This window comes from Marmota monax, unplaced genomic scaffold (genome assembly GCF_021218885.2).
Source record: "Marmota monax isolate L192 unplaced genomic scaffold, Marmota_monax_Labrador192_F-V1.1 WCK01_AAM20220418_F8-fsc00008, whole genome shotgun sequence".
Classification (NCBI taxonomy): Eukaryota; Metazoa; Chordata; class Mammalia; order Rodentia; family Sciuridae; genus Marmota; species Marmota monax.
In genome coordinates, this window is record NW_026694432.1 from 21,779,616 (window position 1) to 21,796,558 (window position 16,943).

Consider the following 16,943-nt stretch of genomic DNA (forward strand, 5'->3'; position numbering starts at 1 on the left):
TCGCTGTTAAAAGGGGCCGGGATTGGTCCCAAGTTCCTGAGGCCGCCCGGAAGGGGCGTGGCCTGTAGACAGGGCTTAGGAGGGCTGTCCAGAGGCTGACGGAAGTGCTCAGTGTTGTTGCCGGAAATAGGAAAAATAAGGCTGTAATGGCGGCTGCGGCTGAGGTCGAACTGGTAAGTGCTGTCGGCCTTACTTGGGAGGGTTTTGTTGGTGAGTTTCGGTGAGGTAGGGGTCAGTGATGGAGGCGGAGCCCTGGGCGTCGGGCCAGGAAGGCGCAGACTCCGCGGGGTCTGTCGCCAGTGGGGTCGTGGCCGGGCTGACGACTCGCTGGGACTTGGCCTGGAACCGAGCCCGGCCTGAAGCGGGATTCCTCACAGCAGGTGCCGGTGGACCGCGCTGAGGAGGGGCTCCGCACAGCGGCGGAGGAGCTGGCCGCCCAGAAGCGCGAACAGAGGCTGCGCAAATTCCGGGAGCTGCATCTGAAGCGAGTGAGTAGCCCGGGGCCCCTTTCCGACCTGCCCCCGTCCGGCCCCGCACTCGTTAGACCGCGGAGCTGGATCTTCCCCATGGCGGCTCCTGACCCTAAAGCGCGTCGAGATCAGATCGCTCGCTCCCCGTCCCGCCCACTGGATTTAACTTGCCTGGGCTGAGTTGGGGAGCCTGGTACTCGTGGCCTCCCTGCTCTGTGGCTCTAACAAGCGGTGCATTTTACTTAAGGAAATATGTAGTTAGAAATTGGAAGAAACCTGTGTCGTGTCATTAAGAGCTTTTTAATATGACTAACAATCAACAAACCGCTGAAACTCTGTAGTGTGGTGGTTCAGCTAGATGAAGGCCTCTTCTGAAGTAGAGAACCAACCTTATTTATTTATTTATTTAAGGACAAAACCTTATAACCAGAAATTATACTGCAGTAAATGCAGTTTTGAGGTAGGAATAAAGTGCCTTGGGAGTGCAGAGGAGAGATTAGTGTAGCTTTAGGGGCTCCAGTGAGGTGACACTAAACCACTGTTTGAAAGAATAGGACATCGGACAAGTAAAGGGGATGGAGGAAGAGACACTCAGTGGAGGGAGCACATGCAAAGGAGGAGAATTCATATTAGGGATAAGAGTCCAGCAAACAGCTGGCTACAGTTGGAACTGGAAAAGGAAAAAATCCCCTGACTTTGATCTTGGAGTGGCCTGCCTGACAACTAGGCCATGTTTCCACAAAACCTCGGCATCACTCCAAATATTGTAGTGAGAAGAAGACTGTTTAGGTCATAAAAGTGACCAAACACCACTCACTGTATTACCGTACATATATATACTATATATACATACATTACCATACATATATATATACTATAGTCTTACTCTGTTCCTCCTGTCTCCTATCTAAAAATTGAAGCTACTTCATCCTAGAATGCCCCTGCCTTTGACAATGCCCAAATCAAAGCCTTGAATTTGAACTGTAGTCATCTGATACAAACTCATATTTTATAACTGTCTCTTTTAACATTTTCTTACTGAAAAGTTCCCCTTGGTTTGTGCTCTCCTTCAATGCAACAAATGCAACTTTGTTTGATGGCAAACCAGAGGGCATTGCCAGAGCTAAGAGTGTATGAGGGGTGGAAATTGAGACCAGTGTCTCTCTTGGCACTTGTTCTATTTTGGTGGTGTTGGGGATTGAACCCAGGGCCTTGTGTACACTGGGCAAGTGTCGTACTACTCAACTGCGCTGCCAGCCCCAGGAGTATCTCTCTCTGTCCAGAAAAGTTGATTTGATAAACACATAAACATGCTTAAGTATTTACTTTGGATTGATTAATGAAAGCTTATCTGGAATCTATAGGAAATATGGCTTTCTGGACTACCTGCCACCATCCCGTGACCTAAGAAACATCCAACTTCAGTTTTGTATAAGAAAATGTACTTATTTTGTTTTATGCGTTTATTTTTGTTTTAAAAATCGATTCTTCACTAGTACTTCAAATGGGAAGTTCCTTTTATTGCTTTCAATGTAAATAAACTTTTAAAATGTTTCAAAAGTAGGGGAGTCTTAGAAATGATTAGGATATTAAGAGAGGTATTAAAGTTCTTAAGCCCTAAATTAAGTCTTTTTCTTTGAACTGATCAGAATTTCGAGGTTTAAAAGTAGAATATTTTCCAGTGCTCCTGTGGTATAGGTCTCCCACTTTGTAAAACCTTGTTCTGATCCAACTTAAGGGACCACAGGGCTAAACAGGGGCAAATCTGATATTAACTTCTAGGCTCTGGAATGGAAAACCAGTGCAGCCCGATGCATTTTTCTTGATGATATGCCTCACTAGGCTGCTGTTCCCTTGCTTAAGATCATTTGGTGGCTGTTGTGGTTTGGATTTGAAAATGTCACCCAAAGAGCTCATTTGTTAGGCAATATAGCAATACTCTGAGGTAAGAAGATTGGGTTATAAAAGCTGTGACCTCATCAGTGGATTAATCATTTGATGGGTTAATCATTTGAATGGACTGTAGAGTGGTAAGTATAGGGGGCGGATATATCCTTAGAGGATTTGTCTTGTCTCTAGCTTCTTTCTCTCGCCTTCCTGAGTGCCGTGAACTGAGCAGATTTCCTCCTTCACACCCTTCTGCCCCTTTCCTTGGGCCCAGAGCCCTGGAGTGACTGCCATGGACTGACCCTCAGAAATTGAGCCCCAAGTAAACTTCCTCTCTTGAGTCGTTCTTGTCAGGTCTTTTGGTCACAGCAACAAAAAGCTGACTACCGTGTAATGGCTGACTGTTGCACCTGGGGTAGAAAGGGAGTGACAACGTGTCTTTCCTGAATTTCCTCAAAAAAGGCAAGATCTATTTGGATTTCTTTTCATATATATTTTTTAAGATTAGTTGTAGATGGACAAAATACCTTTATTTTATTTATATTTTTGTGGTGCTGAGGATTGAACCCAGTGCCTCTACCGCTGAGCTACAACTTTAGTGCCTTCTTTTCGTATTTCTGATAAACTTTTTTTATGGTTTTAGAATGAAGCTCGTAAATTGAATCACCAGGAAGTTGTGGAAGAAGATAAAAGACTTAAGTTGCCTGCAAACTGGGAAGCCAAAAAGGCTCGTTTAGAATGGGAACTGCAGGAAGAAGAAAAGAAAAAGGTCAGAAACTACTCCACTGTCTTCATGAGCTCCGTCTTCCATCATTCTCTTGCATTGAGACAGGAACATGGTCACTGATAGTCTGGCTCCGCAGCCAATGTTTTGGAATTGAAAGCTTAGCTCTGCTCTTCTGTGGCTGCCACACTTTGGGCTAGTTATTTAACCTTGAGTTAATTATAAATTAAATGAGTTAACGTATGCAAAACGTTCAAGATAGGGTCTGATACCTGTTTAAACACTAAAAGGTATCATATGCTCCCTTATATACCACATCAAATTCATAGATTTCTTTCATATAGCAATCATTTTTAAAAAAGTATTGCTTAATGTCTTTTTTCTGTTGGTCATCTGTGGACACCCTTTTTTTTTTTTTTTCTTTATTTTGGGTACTGGGAATTGAACCCAGGAGCCTTTAGCCACTGAGCCATATTCCCAGCCCTTTTTTTATATCGTATTTAGAGAGAGGGCCTTGCTGAGTTGCTTAGGGCCTCACTAATTGCTGAGGCTGGCTTTGAGCTCATGATCTTCCTGTCTCAGCCTCCCATCCTGCTGGGATTCAGGCATATGCCACTGTGTCCATCTTGTGGACACCTTTCCACACTGAGGGACAGGAACTTCCTTCCTAGCTTAATGTCTTTATTCAAACTTTGCTGATTTAGATTAAGTAATTGCTTGAATTATAATTGAGGGAACCAGTTTGTTCTTCTTTTTAGGAGTGTGCAGCAAGAGGGGAAGACTATGAGAAGGTGAAGTTGCTGGAGATCAGTGCAGAAGATGCAGAAAGGTGGGAGAGGAAAAAGAAAAGGAAAAATCCTGACCTGGGATTTTCAGGTAAAATTAACCTTTCCTGAATAAGCCTGTCAGACAGCATTGGCCTCAGCCTTCTGCTTTACTGAGTGGAGGCTCGAGCTTCCTCCCTCCGTGGAATGTTTGCTGAGAGGCCTAAACCCTAGGGAAAGGCACATGCAACTTAGAGGATGGAGCTAAAAAAGGCTCTGCGCCTTCAGCCTGGTTCTTCTTTGTGGTGTCTATACCGGCATATTCCGGATAAGGGACCATGGATTAGTGTCTGTGCACATGTTACTTAATGACAATTTGATTTTTTTCTGAATAGTAATGGCCAAACAAGGACACATGTCATCTCTGATTCTCATTTCATTTTTAGATTATGCTGCTGCCCAGTTACGCCAATATCATCGGTTGACAAAGCAAATCAAACCTGACATGGAAACCTATGAGCGACTGAGGGAAAAACAGTAAGTCCATAGGTTTTATGATGTTGTTTTCTCATCTTGGGGGCTGCGTGTATTTATGTGGTTATATGTGCACACACCTACACATACAAGGGTGTAAATACTGGCACACTTTATGCTGAGTTGTGGGTTATTAGCAGCTCCTAGGAATGGTCTCTTTTTTTTTCAGCACTATTTATGATTCAGTTGATAGCAGTTAAGCCTCGTCATCCACACCGCCCCCCCCCCCCCCCCCAACACACACACACTGTGGCTAGAACCCAGGCGAGCCGTACCACTAAGCTGCGTCCCTATTCTTTTTTTTGGAGACAGGATTTCACTAAGTTGCTGAGGCTGGCCTTGAACTTGCAATCCTGCCTCTGCCTTCCCAGTCTCTGAGGTTGTGGTATGTGCCACCCACACTCACATGGCCTGGCTGTTGTTCACTTTGTTGCAGTTAAACTAACCACTTGTTTCTCTTTCAAGCTGGCATTCTGAGTGTTGATAGCTAAGACCCAGATTAGCACAGATAGATATTATTTATGAGGCAGAAAGCTTTAGTGCTGGGGTGGGTGAATTTTTTTTTTTTTTTTGGTTTGAAGGATTAAACCCAGGGGCTCTGTACTACTGAGCTATATCCTCAACCATTTTTATTTTGAGTCAGGATTTCACTGAGTTGCTCAGAGTCTCAGTAAGTTTCTGAGGCTAGCCTCAAATTTGCGATCCTCCTGCTTCAGCCTCCTGAGTCTCTGGAGTTACAAATATGAGTTACCATACCCCAGGTGGGGTGTTTTTTTTGTTGTTGTTGTTTTTGTTTTTTTAAATAAAGGACCAGATAGTAGATATTTGGAGCTTTTCGGGCCATGTGGTCTCGTTCATAGCTGCTCACCTGTGCAAGTGCAGTGTGAAAGCAGCCATAGAGATCCGTGAATGACTGAATGTGTCCCAGTAGAACTGTTTTCAAAAACATGTGATGACTGTAGCTTGAAGGCTACTGCTTTAGTGGAAAGAGATCCAGAGCTCAGAGCTCTAATCCCAACTCTGCAGCCTTTGATGAGCCCTTTCACGCGGGGCCATTGCCTTGTGCATCTGAAGGATGAAGGTGTTGGAGTAGGTGATTTCTTAGGTCCTTTCTAATTCTGTATCTTTTTTTTTTTTTAATTTAAAAGTAGAATGCTACAGTAAGTGTATGTATATATCTTGTCACACTGAGAGATCGTGAGTGGTAATTTAGTTCGAAATTTGAAAGTGAAAATCTGTGGTGTTGTTTTAAGTCCATTTTGCTGTCTTTTCAGTGGAGAAGAGTTTTTCCCGACGTCCAACAGCCTCCTTCATGGGACACACGTGCCTTCCACAGAGGAGATTGACAGGATGGTCATGGACCTGGAGAAACAGTGAGTCCTCAGAGCAGCCTGCCTGTTCGCTGCTGAATGACAGGGTGGGCTTGGCGTGTGTCTCAGGCCGTTGTGCTTCGAGAGAGTTAAATAGGCAGAAACGACACTTGCTCTTGTCTGGCCTCGGATCCTCAGTGGTTTTGAGGATGGGCAGCCATGTGGATTCAGTCCCCAGGATCCGGAATAGAGATACGCATGTTGATGGAATCTGACCACCATGTGTCGGCTCTCCATCACTGGTACAAAGAGTTGAGACAAGTTACAAGGAGGAAAGGTTTATTTTGGCTCACGTTTCCGAGGTTTTAGTCCACGGTTGCTGGCCTGTTGCTCTGGGTTGTGGCAGCTGGTGATGATGGAGGCCCACATGATGCAGGAGCCTCTTCACCTCATCGGGGAGGCAGCGAGGTGCAAGTGAGAAGGAAAGGGCTGGGATCTTGGTGTCCCTTTAAGGGCACACCAAGTGACCTGACTTTTCCAGCTAAGCCCCCCGCTTGTGAGAGATTCCACCTCCTCCCAGAAGCACTGTAGGCGAGTGCCAGGCTTTCCCTACGAGGGGCTTCGGGGACGTTCCAGGCCTACCCTACAGCAGTTAGAGTCAGAGGAGGAAGAGCTAAAGAAAATGATTTCAATGTAGCACCCACTGCACTATATGTTGGAAGAAACAAGAGCGTCCTGTGAGTGTGCCGCCGTTCTATTTGTTTCTTTTACTTTGTTTTTGAATATTTTTAGCTGTAGTTGGACACAGTACCTTTATTTATTTATTTCTGTGTGCTGCTGAGGATCAAACCCAGGGCCTCGTATGTGTGAGGCAAGTGCTGTACCGTGGAGCCCAGCCTGGCCCAATTTCCTGTTTTTTTTTTTTTTTTAATACGGGGGATTGAATCCAGCGGCGCGTAGCCACTTACCTGTGTTTCTTAACACTGATAGAAATGAATACCAGGTAGAGCAGAGTACGTTTTAACTTTAGGAACTGTATATGTAAAGTGTTATTGTTGTGTCTGGCACATAGCAATGCACCGGGTTAACCGGGGTCATTGTTACTAACATAAATAATATTATAATAATTACCTTATTTTAAGTCATAAGGTATCTGTTCAGTTCCTAACCCTGGGTCATTGCTCATTTAGACGGAGTCTAAGGAGGAGTTTGTATTAATGAATTTCATGGTTCCTACCTGAGGTTGTGCTGCTGGTTAGCAATTTCAGCTTAAAGTTGGTGGAGACTGACCCGCTCCTGACCGGCGCCCTGAGCACTGAGCGCCCTGGGCACTGAGCATCCTGGGCACTGAGCATCCTGGGCACTGAGCGCTGGTTCTGCTCTTCACTGTCTGCCTGTGGGGGTGGGCAGCAGAGCCCCTTCCGTGAATGTGCCTGCCTTTCGTTACTCAGATCAAAACAGAAGGTGGTTTTGAACTTTAAAAATGTTTTTTTCCCCAGAATTGAAAAACGAGACAAATATAGCCGGAGACGTCCCTACAACGATGACGCAGACATCGACTACATCAACGAGAGGAACGCCAAGTTCAACAAGAAGGCCGAGCGGTTCTATGGGAAGTACACGGCCGAGACCAAGCAGAACCTGGAAAGAGGGACGGCTGTCTGATCCCTTCAGGAACTGGAGGGCGGAGTGAGAAATGGAAAGTCTCTTCCCAGCTGTCCCAGTAAACCAGAGCTCGGCCTCCGCCTCCCCACTCAGCCTCTGCCTCCCCACTCAGCATTCCACAATAAACATCTTTCTTCCCCGTGCACTTCCACGTAGACTTCACGTTTTTGTGCTTGGATCTGAGATGTATTTCTTGTAGTGAAGTTGTTTTGTAAAAATCTACTTTGTATAAATCCTAATTATATTATTTTTCTATGTATCTTAAACGTGTATGATGGTCTAATCTTTGAAGGATTTTGAGCTCGATGCTGGCAGCGCCCAGGTGCAGTCCGTGGTGTGAATATCATGGTGGATTTGACAGGATCTAGAGCTGGGCTGTGGGGCCACTGGGGCTGAGAACTCTGAAGCCGAGGACAGTGCAGGTGGCAGTCGGCTCGGGAGGGCTGGTGCGGCCCACCCAGGGCTGCCCAGGACCAAGTGCAGGGACAGCGCTGTCCTCCTGCGAGTGTCAACCATGTGTAGGTAGTTCCCTTTTAAAAGAACAATTAACTGCTGTGGAATAGAATTCCTCCTTTATCATGTAAAACAAATACCTGCCTACCTGTTAGTAGCGGGCACTTCAGAGTTTAGAAAGGAGAGCGTCGCCCAGGGCGGAGTGCTTGCTGAGGCCTGCAGGTCCCGGAGGCTCAGAGGGAAAGGGGAGCTGTGCGTCCAAACGCCTGGGCCGGGCCAGCACCCGCTCTGGGCCAGTCTTGCCCATCGTGCCTTCTGTGGAAGCTTCTCTGGAGCTCCCCTGTCGTTTTAAGGTGGTCCCAGATGCGTCAGTGGGAGCTTCGCAGCATGTGTCCCTGAAAGACTCGAGAACTGGCAGCACAGCAACCACTCCATCTTCACCCAAGCCAGACGGTGTTGTTTGTATGTTGATCACAACACTAAATTGCTAATGAGGATATTCTGAATTCAGTCCGAATCAATGCTTCGGTCGGTTTCACACTCAAGGCCCTTGCGAGCCCCTCCCTGCTCAATTGTGCATTTGCTGCCTGGGGTCTTCTTTCTCCGCCGGCAGGTCTGTCGGGCTTTGATGCTTCTGAAAATGTATTGATTATGTCTCAATCTTTCTGTTCCCATTTCTACTACCTTAGTTCAAGTCCTTTGATCCTGAATATTAGAGAAGCCCTAAAAAGCTTTCAAGAGGGGCTGGGGTGTGGGCTCAGCGATAGAGCGCTCACCTAGCGTGTGAGAGGTGCTGGGTTCAATCCTGAGCACCACATAAAAATAAATAAAATAAATAAAGGTATTTAAAAAAAAGCTTTCAAAATATTGTCAAATAGAACATGGTATGTATTTAAAAGAACAGTTCAAAGACGGGTGTGGTGGTGCGAGCTGGAAATCCCAGCTACTCAGGAGGCCAAGGCAGGAGGATCCAAAGTTTGAGGGCAGCTTTTATTAAAAATAAATACATAAATAAAAATAATAATAATAAAAGGCCTGGGGATGTGGCTCAGTCACAGAGTACCCCAGGTTCGATCTGCAGTACCAGAAAACAACCAGTTCACCATGACTCAGGTTCATTCCAAGAACACAAGACTAGCTCATAGAGCACGTCAATATCCTGCCCAGTGTTATTTCTCCTTTATCACCAACAGAGCCCTGAAACTTTGTGAATTTGAGGTAATATTTCCAGTTAAACACTTGCTTTCCCAGACTGACTTGTTGTGGTAGGTGTTAATATGTCATTAGTTTTGGCTAATAAATGAAATTTTATTTTGAGAAATCTTTTGCTTTCCTGATTTTTTTTTTTTTTTTTTTTAATTTTCTTGATTTGGGAAAGCTGGTTCCTGCTTTCCTCTTCCTTCTTTCCCATTTCTTCTTCCTGCTTGGATCACATACATGAGGCCTGGAGTTGTGGCAGCCATTTTGTGCCATGAAGTAATAAGCATAAACACAAGAATGTGCAGAGGAGGATGAGATGGTCCATGTTTGCATTGCTCAGCTTCTGCTCTAGCCTTAAACATCTACCTGTCACTTTCCTATGTACACTTTGGTGTGTGGTAACACACACATGCACTCCCTCCCACAAATGCTGGCCACTTCTGTTAGTAGTGGACACTTCAGAGTTTAGAAAGGGGAGCGGCGCCCAGGGCGGAGCGCTTGTGGAGGCCTGCAGACCCTGGGCGCCCTCCCTTGCGGCTCAGAGGGAAATTACTGTTACTGTTGAATAAATTTATGACCTCTGCATGGTTTAATTTCAGGATTGATGTCAGCACATTAAATGATTAAATGCAAATACCTATAGTTTTTTTCTCTAGAAATAAGTGACTACAAAAGAGACCAAGGAAATAGTCTAGTTATGCTATTAACAAAAATCATATTTAGTATAAACTTAAAGAGAAAAACATAGGATTAATGTGAAGAAAATTATAAAATCTAATTGAAGCCAGGCACGGTGGCGCATACCTGTAATCCCAGCGGCTCGGGAGGCTGAGGCAGGAGGATCGCAAGTTCAAAGCCAGCCTCAGCAAAAGCCAGGCACTAAGCAACTCAGTGAGACCCTGTGTCTAAACAAAATGCAAAATAGGGCTGGGGACGTGGCTCAAGTGGTTGAGTGCCCCTGAGTTCAATCCCCAGTATCAAAGGAAAAAAAAATAAACAGGAGACTTCTGCTTCTAACCCAAATGGAGAAACAGATTTCCTTTCCTGCAACAACAAAAGATAGCTTAGTGAAACAAGAGTTTTCAAAATACCAGAAACGAGACAGAAGGACAGTGATTCCCGAGGAGAGCTGCAGCTTCTTTGGAGAGCTTCCAGGCTGTGGCACACAGAAGCCGGTGGAGTCCCTTAGTTGAGATAGAGCTAGAAAGTCTAGGAAGACCAGGGTGGTGACAGCTAAGTGCAGGCCAGCTGCAGGGGGGCAATGCAGAGAACCCACAGAAGGCCCCTACATGTAGGTAGAGTATGGATCTGCTGTGTATAAAAGGAGTTTTCTCTCCTGAGAAAGAACCACCTGAAAGGATCAGAGGGATTAGAACTTGGCATTTGTGAGGGGCCAGGAATAGTGTTTTTTCCATCAGGCGAAATAAAAAATTTCATAATTCAATGGGTGTGTTAGGCCAATTCCATTACTATAACAAGATACCTGAGACAATCAGCTTATAAAGAGGAGAGGTTTATTTTGGTCCACAGTTTGGAGGTTTCAGTACATGGTGGTCGACCCATTGCTTTTGGGCTCATGGTGGCTGGACAGTGCAGGAGAGGAAGAGGAAGACACCAGGGTTCCACAAACATCTTGTAGGGCACATCCCCCATGACCTAGGGTCCTAGTAGGTCCTACCTCTTGGTGGTTCCACCCAGTCCCACCAGGGGCAGCAGACAGGCCTTTCACACGCGGGCTTATGGGGGACACGTATCCAATCCGTAGCAACGTGGCATGGAGTGACTAGTGAGAGGTTCCTGCCTCAGTCTGGAGAATACTGAACCCGGTGAACTCTGCTTGGGTCTTGTCAGACAGATCTTAACAGACACACCGGGAGGAATCAAACCGTTCCCACGCAAGTCAGTGCACTCCAGAACAAGGACCAGAGGACACTGAGAAACCCAGAGACGGTCAGTATGTGATAGCACAAAATCTTCCACGCTCAAACAGGGAAGAGGAAGCATAAAGAGAAGAAAAATAACCCTTCAATTTAAACTAACCAGAACTGACACAGACGTTAGAACCCATTGACAGGAATCCAAAATTATAACTGTATCCGACGTGATCGAGGGGTTGAGGAGTCGGGCACAGTGGGTCACACCTGCAATCCCAGTGACTTGGGAGGCCGAGGCAGGAGGATCGCAAATTGAAGACCAGCCTCAGCAACTTAAAAAGGTCCCAAGCAACTTAGCAAGAACCTGTTGTCAAAGTAAAAAAAAAAAAAAATAATAATAATAGAGTCGGGGATGTAGTCAAAACGCCTCTTAGCAATCCCCAGTTTTTAAAAAAAAAAAAAATATATATATATATGAAAGACCCACATTGAACTTCTAGATGAGGCAGTCCCAGTGTGTGAGATGGAAAAACCTACTTCCTGCTGGACAGACCCAAGCAGGTGACACACACGCCACAGGGCAAGGCCGGTGGGAGGACGAGGCTGGTGGAGAGACAGAGACAGGAACCACCTAAAACTAAACAGGAGGCAGAATGGAAACCCAGACGGGGGCGGTGGGGCTCCACACAGAAGCGGGGCTTTGCTCTTGCTTGGCTTGACCTTGGCGTCTCTGTGGAGGGACAGTCCACGGCGTCTGGCCAGGCGGAAGGGCCTCCGTCCCCCAGCTGTGGAGCTGGCCGGGGAGCCCAGGGGCTGGGGCTCTGGGGGACTCTCCCAGGACCCGGGTGAGACGCGCTGGTCCTGCTGACCTCATGGGCTGCTGGCGGTGCCCGGGTCACTCCACGGCCAGCACTGGGAGCCGTGCGTGTAGGCAGTTCCTGTGGTCACCGCCGTGTCCCCAGGAGGACTCCGTCCTACCCCGTCCTTCTGCTGGGTGACAGCTAGTAAAAGCACAGACGCAGGTGCCCTGTGGCCAGGATGCCAACAGAGCTTCCATTGCCTGGGGAGGGGCTCGCACCACACCCCAGAGTGGCCACAGGTCCAGCTGCAAGTCAAGGTCAAGGTGCTGGCCCGAGGGTCAGCGAGGCCTCCCTGTCCATCCAGAAGGTGGCTGCCTCCTCTCCGTGTCCTGGGTCCTCATGTGGCTTTTCTCAGTGCTTTTAAACCCCTGGTGACTCTTGGTCCTCCTATAAGGACACTGGCTCTGCTGGTCAGGGCCCCACCCATGACCTCCCTCACCCTCTCTGAGCCTCCACCATATGGGAAGGCTCTGTTTCCTGGTGCGGTCACGTGGGGGGGTTAAGGTGGCACAGGACTTTGGGGAGGACACAGATCAGTCCCCATCATCACTCAGCCGCTCGGTGCCTCAGTTTCCCCAGAGCGTCCGGTGCTTAGACCCATGCCTGGCCATCGTGGGCACGGGGAGAATTACAACTGGTCAGATATCCGTATCAGCCCCACGAACCCTTCCTATCCTGGGCCTGCGTCCTCCTCCCCTCCAGACCAAGGTCACGCCAAACTGAATTTCACTGAGCCACACCCCAGGCCACTTCGACTTTCTATTTTGAGACAGGGTCTCCCTAAGTCGCCAAAGACCTCTCTAAGTTTCTGAGGCTGGCCTTCAACTTGAGATCCTCCTGCCTCAGCCTCCCAAGTCCTGGGATTACAGGCCTGTGCCCCTGTGCCCAGGAAAGGTATGTATTTCTTACGTTGGGAGCAGACCATTGAGCACAGATGCAAAAATACTCAGCAATCTCAGAAACACACCTTAGAAAGTATGGAAGTTGTTCATTTTACACACCGAAATGTAAAAGGACCCCATTTTAAGAAGAATCCTAACTTGGCAGGATTCTTCTTATTAATATAATAAAAGCTCTCAAATAAGACCAGCCTGTCCTCACCTGCTGTTGAGAGCCAGTGTGCTCAGGGAGCGTGGGAACAGGGTGGGAGGGAAACCGGGAGCCGTTGACAGTGGCCAGGGCAGGTGTTCAGCGCCCCCTTGTGTCAGCCCAGGAGTGTGATTTCAAAATCAGTCTTCTTACAAGCCAGAGGCTTTGTTATGGAGATTTAATAATAATAATAGTAATAATAGTAATAATTTTTATCAGCTGTAATATGAATCTACAGTTATTGTAGAAATTGCATCCTCCGATTTGGTGGTGGTAAGGGGTGGGAAGTACGAATCTTTTTGTGTGTGGTACTGGGGATGGAAACCAGAGGCGCTCAATCCCTGAGCCACCTCCCCAGTCCCTTTTAATTTTTATTTTGAGACAGGGTCTTGCTAAGTGGCCCATGCTGGCCTCAAACCTGCCATCCTCCTGCCTCAGCCTCTGAGTTGCTGGGATCACAGGCAGGAGCCACGGAGCAAGGCACCAGGCCACATATTCTCACAGTTCTGCCATCTTCTACGGGTGCGTGGCTGCCGGTACCGCATGGTGGCTCATGGCTGCACAGAAGAAATTAGTTTCCCTTACTATACGTAATTAAGAGAAGACAAAGAAATATTTAAAAAAATTTAGAATTTAATCTTTTCACTAATTCTGAATACACTTTTGCTCAACTTGGACTGGTTCTTTCTTCTGCCAGATGTACCAGGAATACAGAACACGGGGGCACCTTTCCCTTGTAATGGATACAGGTGTTCTACAACAGTGGCCTATGGCTTAGTCAGGGATTTTTTTTTTTTTTTGCAATGCAAAAATTTACACTAAGTTAAACTGTAAAGTAAGATTAAACTGATGTCTGTACATTTTTCTAAAGAAGATATTTGACTAATGAACCATGAGAAGATGCTCAACAGCATTAGCCCTTTGGGAAATGCAGAGAAAAACTATAATGAGATTCTGGCTGTAATAAAAAAGATGGAGGCTCAGGGTAGGGAGGGTGTGGAGAACCGGGACTGCCGGGCAGGAACGTGGAAGGTGCGGCTACCCTGGGAAGCAGCCTGGCCACTCCTCAGAGGTTACACATAGAGTGACCATGTGACCCGACAATTCTACTCCTAGAAAAACATTTTTTTTTCCCAGTGCTGGGGATTGAACCCAGGGCCTCATGCACACTAGGGAAGTGCGCTACCACTCAGCTGCACCCCTCACTCAAATTCTATTCCTCCATGTGCACCCAAGAACACTGAAGACGTGATTGCATTAAAAACTAGAAAGTGAGCGTTCGTGGCAACACAATGTATCACACCAAAAAGTGTAAGATGCCCATCGTCAGTTGATGAACGGATAAATAAAATGTGGTATATCCATTCTGTGGAATATTATTCAGCCATAAAAAGGAATGCAGCTATGACATGGATGAACATGGAAACCATTTTGCTAAGTGAGAGAATTCAGGCACAGAAGACCACACATACTGCATGATTCCATGGATAGGAAATGTCCAGAACAGGTAAATCCAGAAAGTCAGACAGTAGATTAGAGGTTGCCAGGGGCTGGGTGAGGTGGGAGAGGGAGGGTGGGGCCTGACTGCGAGGGGGCATGGGGTTTCCTTTTGGGGTGATGAAAACATTCTAGAATTATGCTGTGATGACACTTGCACAACCCCGTGAACACTAAAAACCACTGAACCATGTGCTTTAGAAGTTTCAATTTTATGGTCAGTGAATTATATCTCAACAGAGCTGCTGTGGCTTCTGTTTGTAACTAAATCACGAAAAGACTTCCGTGGGGTGTGGAAGGTCTGTTTGGTGAGCAGGCTGTGTGGCCTTCACAAAACCCCCCAGCCAGAGAGGCTGAGGCAGGAGGATTGCAAGTTCAGAGCCGGCCTCAGCAACTTGGTGAGGCCCTAAGCTACTTAGAGAGACCTGGTCTCAAAATAAGAAAAAGAGCTGGGGGTGTGGCCAAGTGGTTAAGCGCCTCTGGGTTCAATCTTTAGTAACAAAACAGACACCCCAGGCTGGTGTGAGTTCCAGGAGGCCCCTGGAAAAAGCAGAAAACAGATTCCCCATAGACACAGGCAACTGCCCCCCTGGGGGAACAGTAATCACCTCCATTCTCACCTGGCAAGCTCCACGGAACACCCATTCGGTGGCAGAAAGCGTTAGAGACCTGGTTCTGTCTACGAAACCCGCCCCTTGTCTTCAGGGACATTGGACCAGGCAGAAACAACAAGAGATGAGCACAATAAACAGCCCAACTATAGACCATGGCGGGAGCTTCTAGATACTGGACAAAACAAAATAGTAGACCAAGATGAGGCACTGCAGGTTTGTAGGGGGGTGGGTATGGCTTCAAATAAAGTGGTCAGGGTGGCCATCTCCCAGAGGGGGGGCATCTCCCAGAGGGGGGCATCCCTGGGGCCGGGAGCTGGCTGTATCAGTTAGCCCCCCGTCACTGTAACAAACCCGACGCGGGCTGCCTGGGAAGCCAAGAGGGGTTCATTTTGGCTCGCGGTTCTGGAAGCTGAGTCCAAGGCTGGGCAGCTCCCTTGGTTGGGGCTTTGGTGAGGGCAGCGCAACCTGGAGAACGTGCGTTGGAGCCAGTGCTCACGGCTGGAGCCAAGAAGCTGGGGAGAAGGAAGGAGGGAGAGAGGAGACAGACTGGGTCCCACAGCGCCCCTAGGACACTTCTCCCATGACCCAGGGGCCTCCTCCAAGGCTCTGCTTCCTGAAGGCCCACAGTCCCTCCCAGAGCGCCAGCCCAGGGACACTGCCCACATTCACACCATGACAGCATGTGGGGAGCACGGGAGGAGGGAGGCAGCGGGGGCAGCCAGAGCCCAGAGGTGGAGCCGGGAGGGGAGCCAGGAGCGGCCGGAGGCCAGGGGCAGAGCCGGTGGAGGAGCAGGGAGCACAGAGCCTTGAACCTGAGCCTCAAGGAGACGCGGCTCCCGTCCAGGAGCTGATTCCAGTGAAGCTGCTTCCCACACGGGCAGCTCTGCCCTGCCCCGGCCAAGGAGAGGGCCACAGTGCGATGATCAGTATGAGCAAGGACCTTCTGCCATTGGTGGTGGTGGCCAATTTAAATAAAAAGAGAGGGGCTGGGGATGTGGCATTTATAAAGTTTTTTTTTTTTTTTTTTAAGAAAGTCACAGCCACTGGCGATGGCGTTGACTGTGACCCAGGATCCCCAGGCTGCAGCGGGAACAGAGAGACATTGCTTTTTTTTTTCTTTTTCTTCTTTTTAATAGAAAAGTGTGCAGGTGGCTGACTCAGTGACCATCGGGGACTGTTTCTCGTTGGGCATCCTGGGTGGACTGACCTTTGTCTTTGTGCTTGTACCCTGTGGTCACCAGGTGGTGCCAGCACCAGGCATGGTGCCCCCACACCAGTGTCCATGGAACAGGAGGGGGCAGGACAGGGACACTTCTCCTCTGAGGCTCCATCGATTCTGGAAGGTTTCCTGGTGTCCCATGGCCTGGAACAGTGTCACGGGCGGGATCTGCTCATGAAGGCAGGGGGTGGATCTAGGCCTCAGGTCCAGCTTGGGTCAACCCACGTCCTGAGGCCCGCCGGCACTAGGGGGCCACCAATAGCACAGGCACGGTTCAAACCTCTACTTGAGTCACCGTGAACCGTCTCAGTGGCCAAAGCTAGTCCCAGGGCCAAGCCCAAAGTCAAGGGGCCAGGACTCCACGTTAGTCCACCATGAAGTCATGCTCCGGGTTCAGGGGGAGTGAATTGTAATTCCAGTCACCCTCCAGGAAACTGAAGGTCACATGTCCACTCTTCCCCAGACCACATTCTTGGTGGCCATGGATGGCGGAGGACAAGCACAGCCCAGAACTCGAGTGTGGGTGGCAGTTAAAGCACGGACTCCAGAGTGGGTCTTCTCGGATCACTTTATGTCCCTGAGCCTCAGACGCGTCACCTGTGAAGGAAGGAGCAGGACAGTGGCACCTCACGGGGTGCTCCTGAAGATCACAGGCCCGCAGCATGGTGCCACGGCCCCGTTAGCTCAGTCCTCCGCGGGTCTCGGCACTCCTGCAGTCCCTGAGAGCTGGGACGCTGGAGCCATCAAGGAAGAAGGGAGAGGGGACTGGGAGATGGGAGGAGG

At 48.2% G+C, this 16,943-nt stretch overlaps 1 protein-coding gene across 2 annotated transcripts; it reads left to right on the forward strand.

Annotated features, from left to right (window-relative positions):
• Positions 1-30: 30 nt before the first annotated feature.
• On the forward strand, positions 31-7,620 carry Syf2 (SYF2 pre-mRNA splicing factor). 2 transcript variants are annotated; one of them, XM_046469452.2, is made up of 7 exons: positions 31-173; positions 378-488; positions 3,001-3,126; positions 3,840-3,957; positions 4,292-4,382; positions 5,654-5,752; positions 7,189-7,620. In XM_046469452.2, the coding sequence occupies exons 1-7, from the start codon at positions 147-149 to the stop codon at positions 7,352-7,354; spliced, it is 738 nt and encodes a 245-aa protein (XP_046325408.1). In that variant the 5' UTR covers positions 31-146; the 3' UTR covers positions 7,355-7,620. The 2 variants fall into 2 exon arrangements, with proteins under 2 accessions (XP_046325408.1, XP_046325409.1); XM_046469453.2 differs by having other exon boundaries at positions 74-173; positions 381-488.
• Positions 7,621-16,943: the final 9,323 nt, after the last annotated feature.

Bases quoted from the DNA above. Each gene is read 5' to 3' on its own strand.
- Syf2 (XM_046469452.2), top strand. From the start codon at position 147: ATGGCGGCTGCGGCTGAGGTCGAACTG. The intron at 489-3,000 runs GTGAGTAGCCCG...TTATGGTTTTAG, and splicing joins GGGAGCTGCATCTGAAGCGA to AATGAAGCTCGTAAATTGAA. The intron at 3,127-3,839 runs GTCAGAAACTAC...TCTTCTTTTTAG, and splicing joins AGGAAGAAGAAAAGAAAAAG to GAGTGTGCAGCAAGAGGGGA.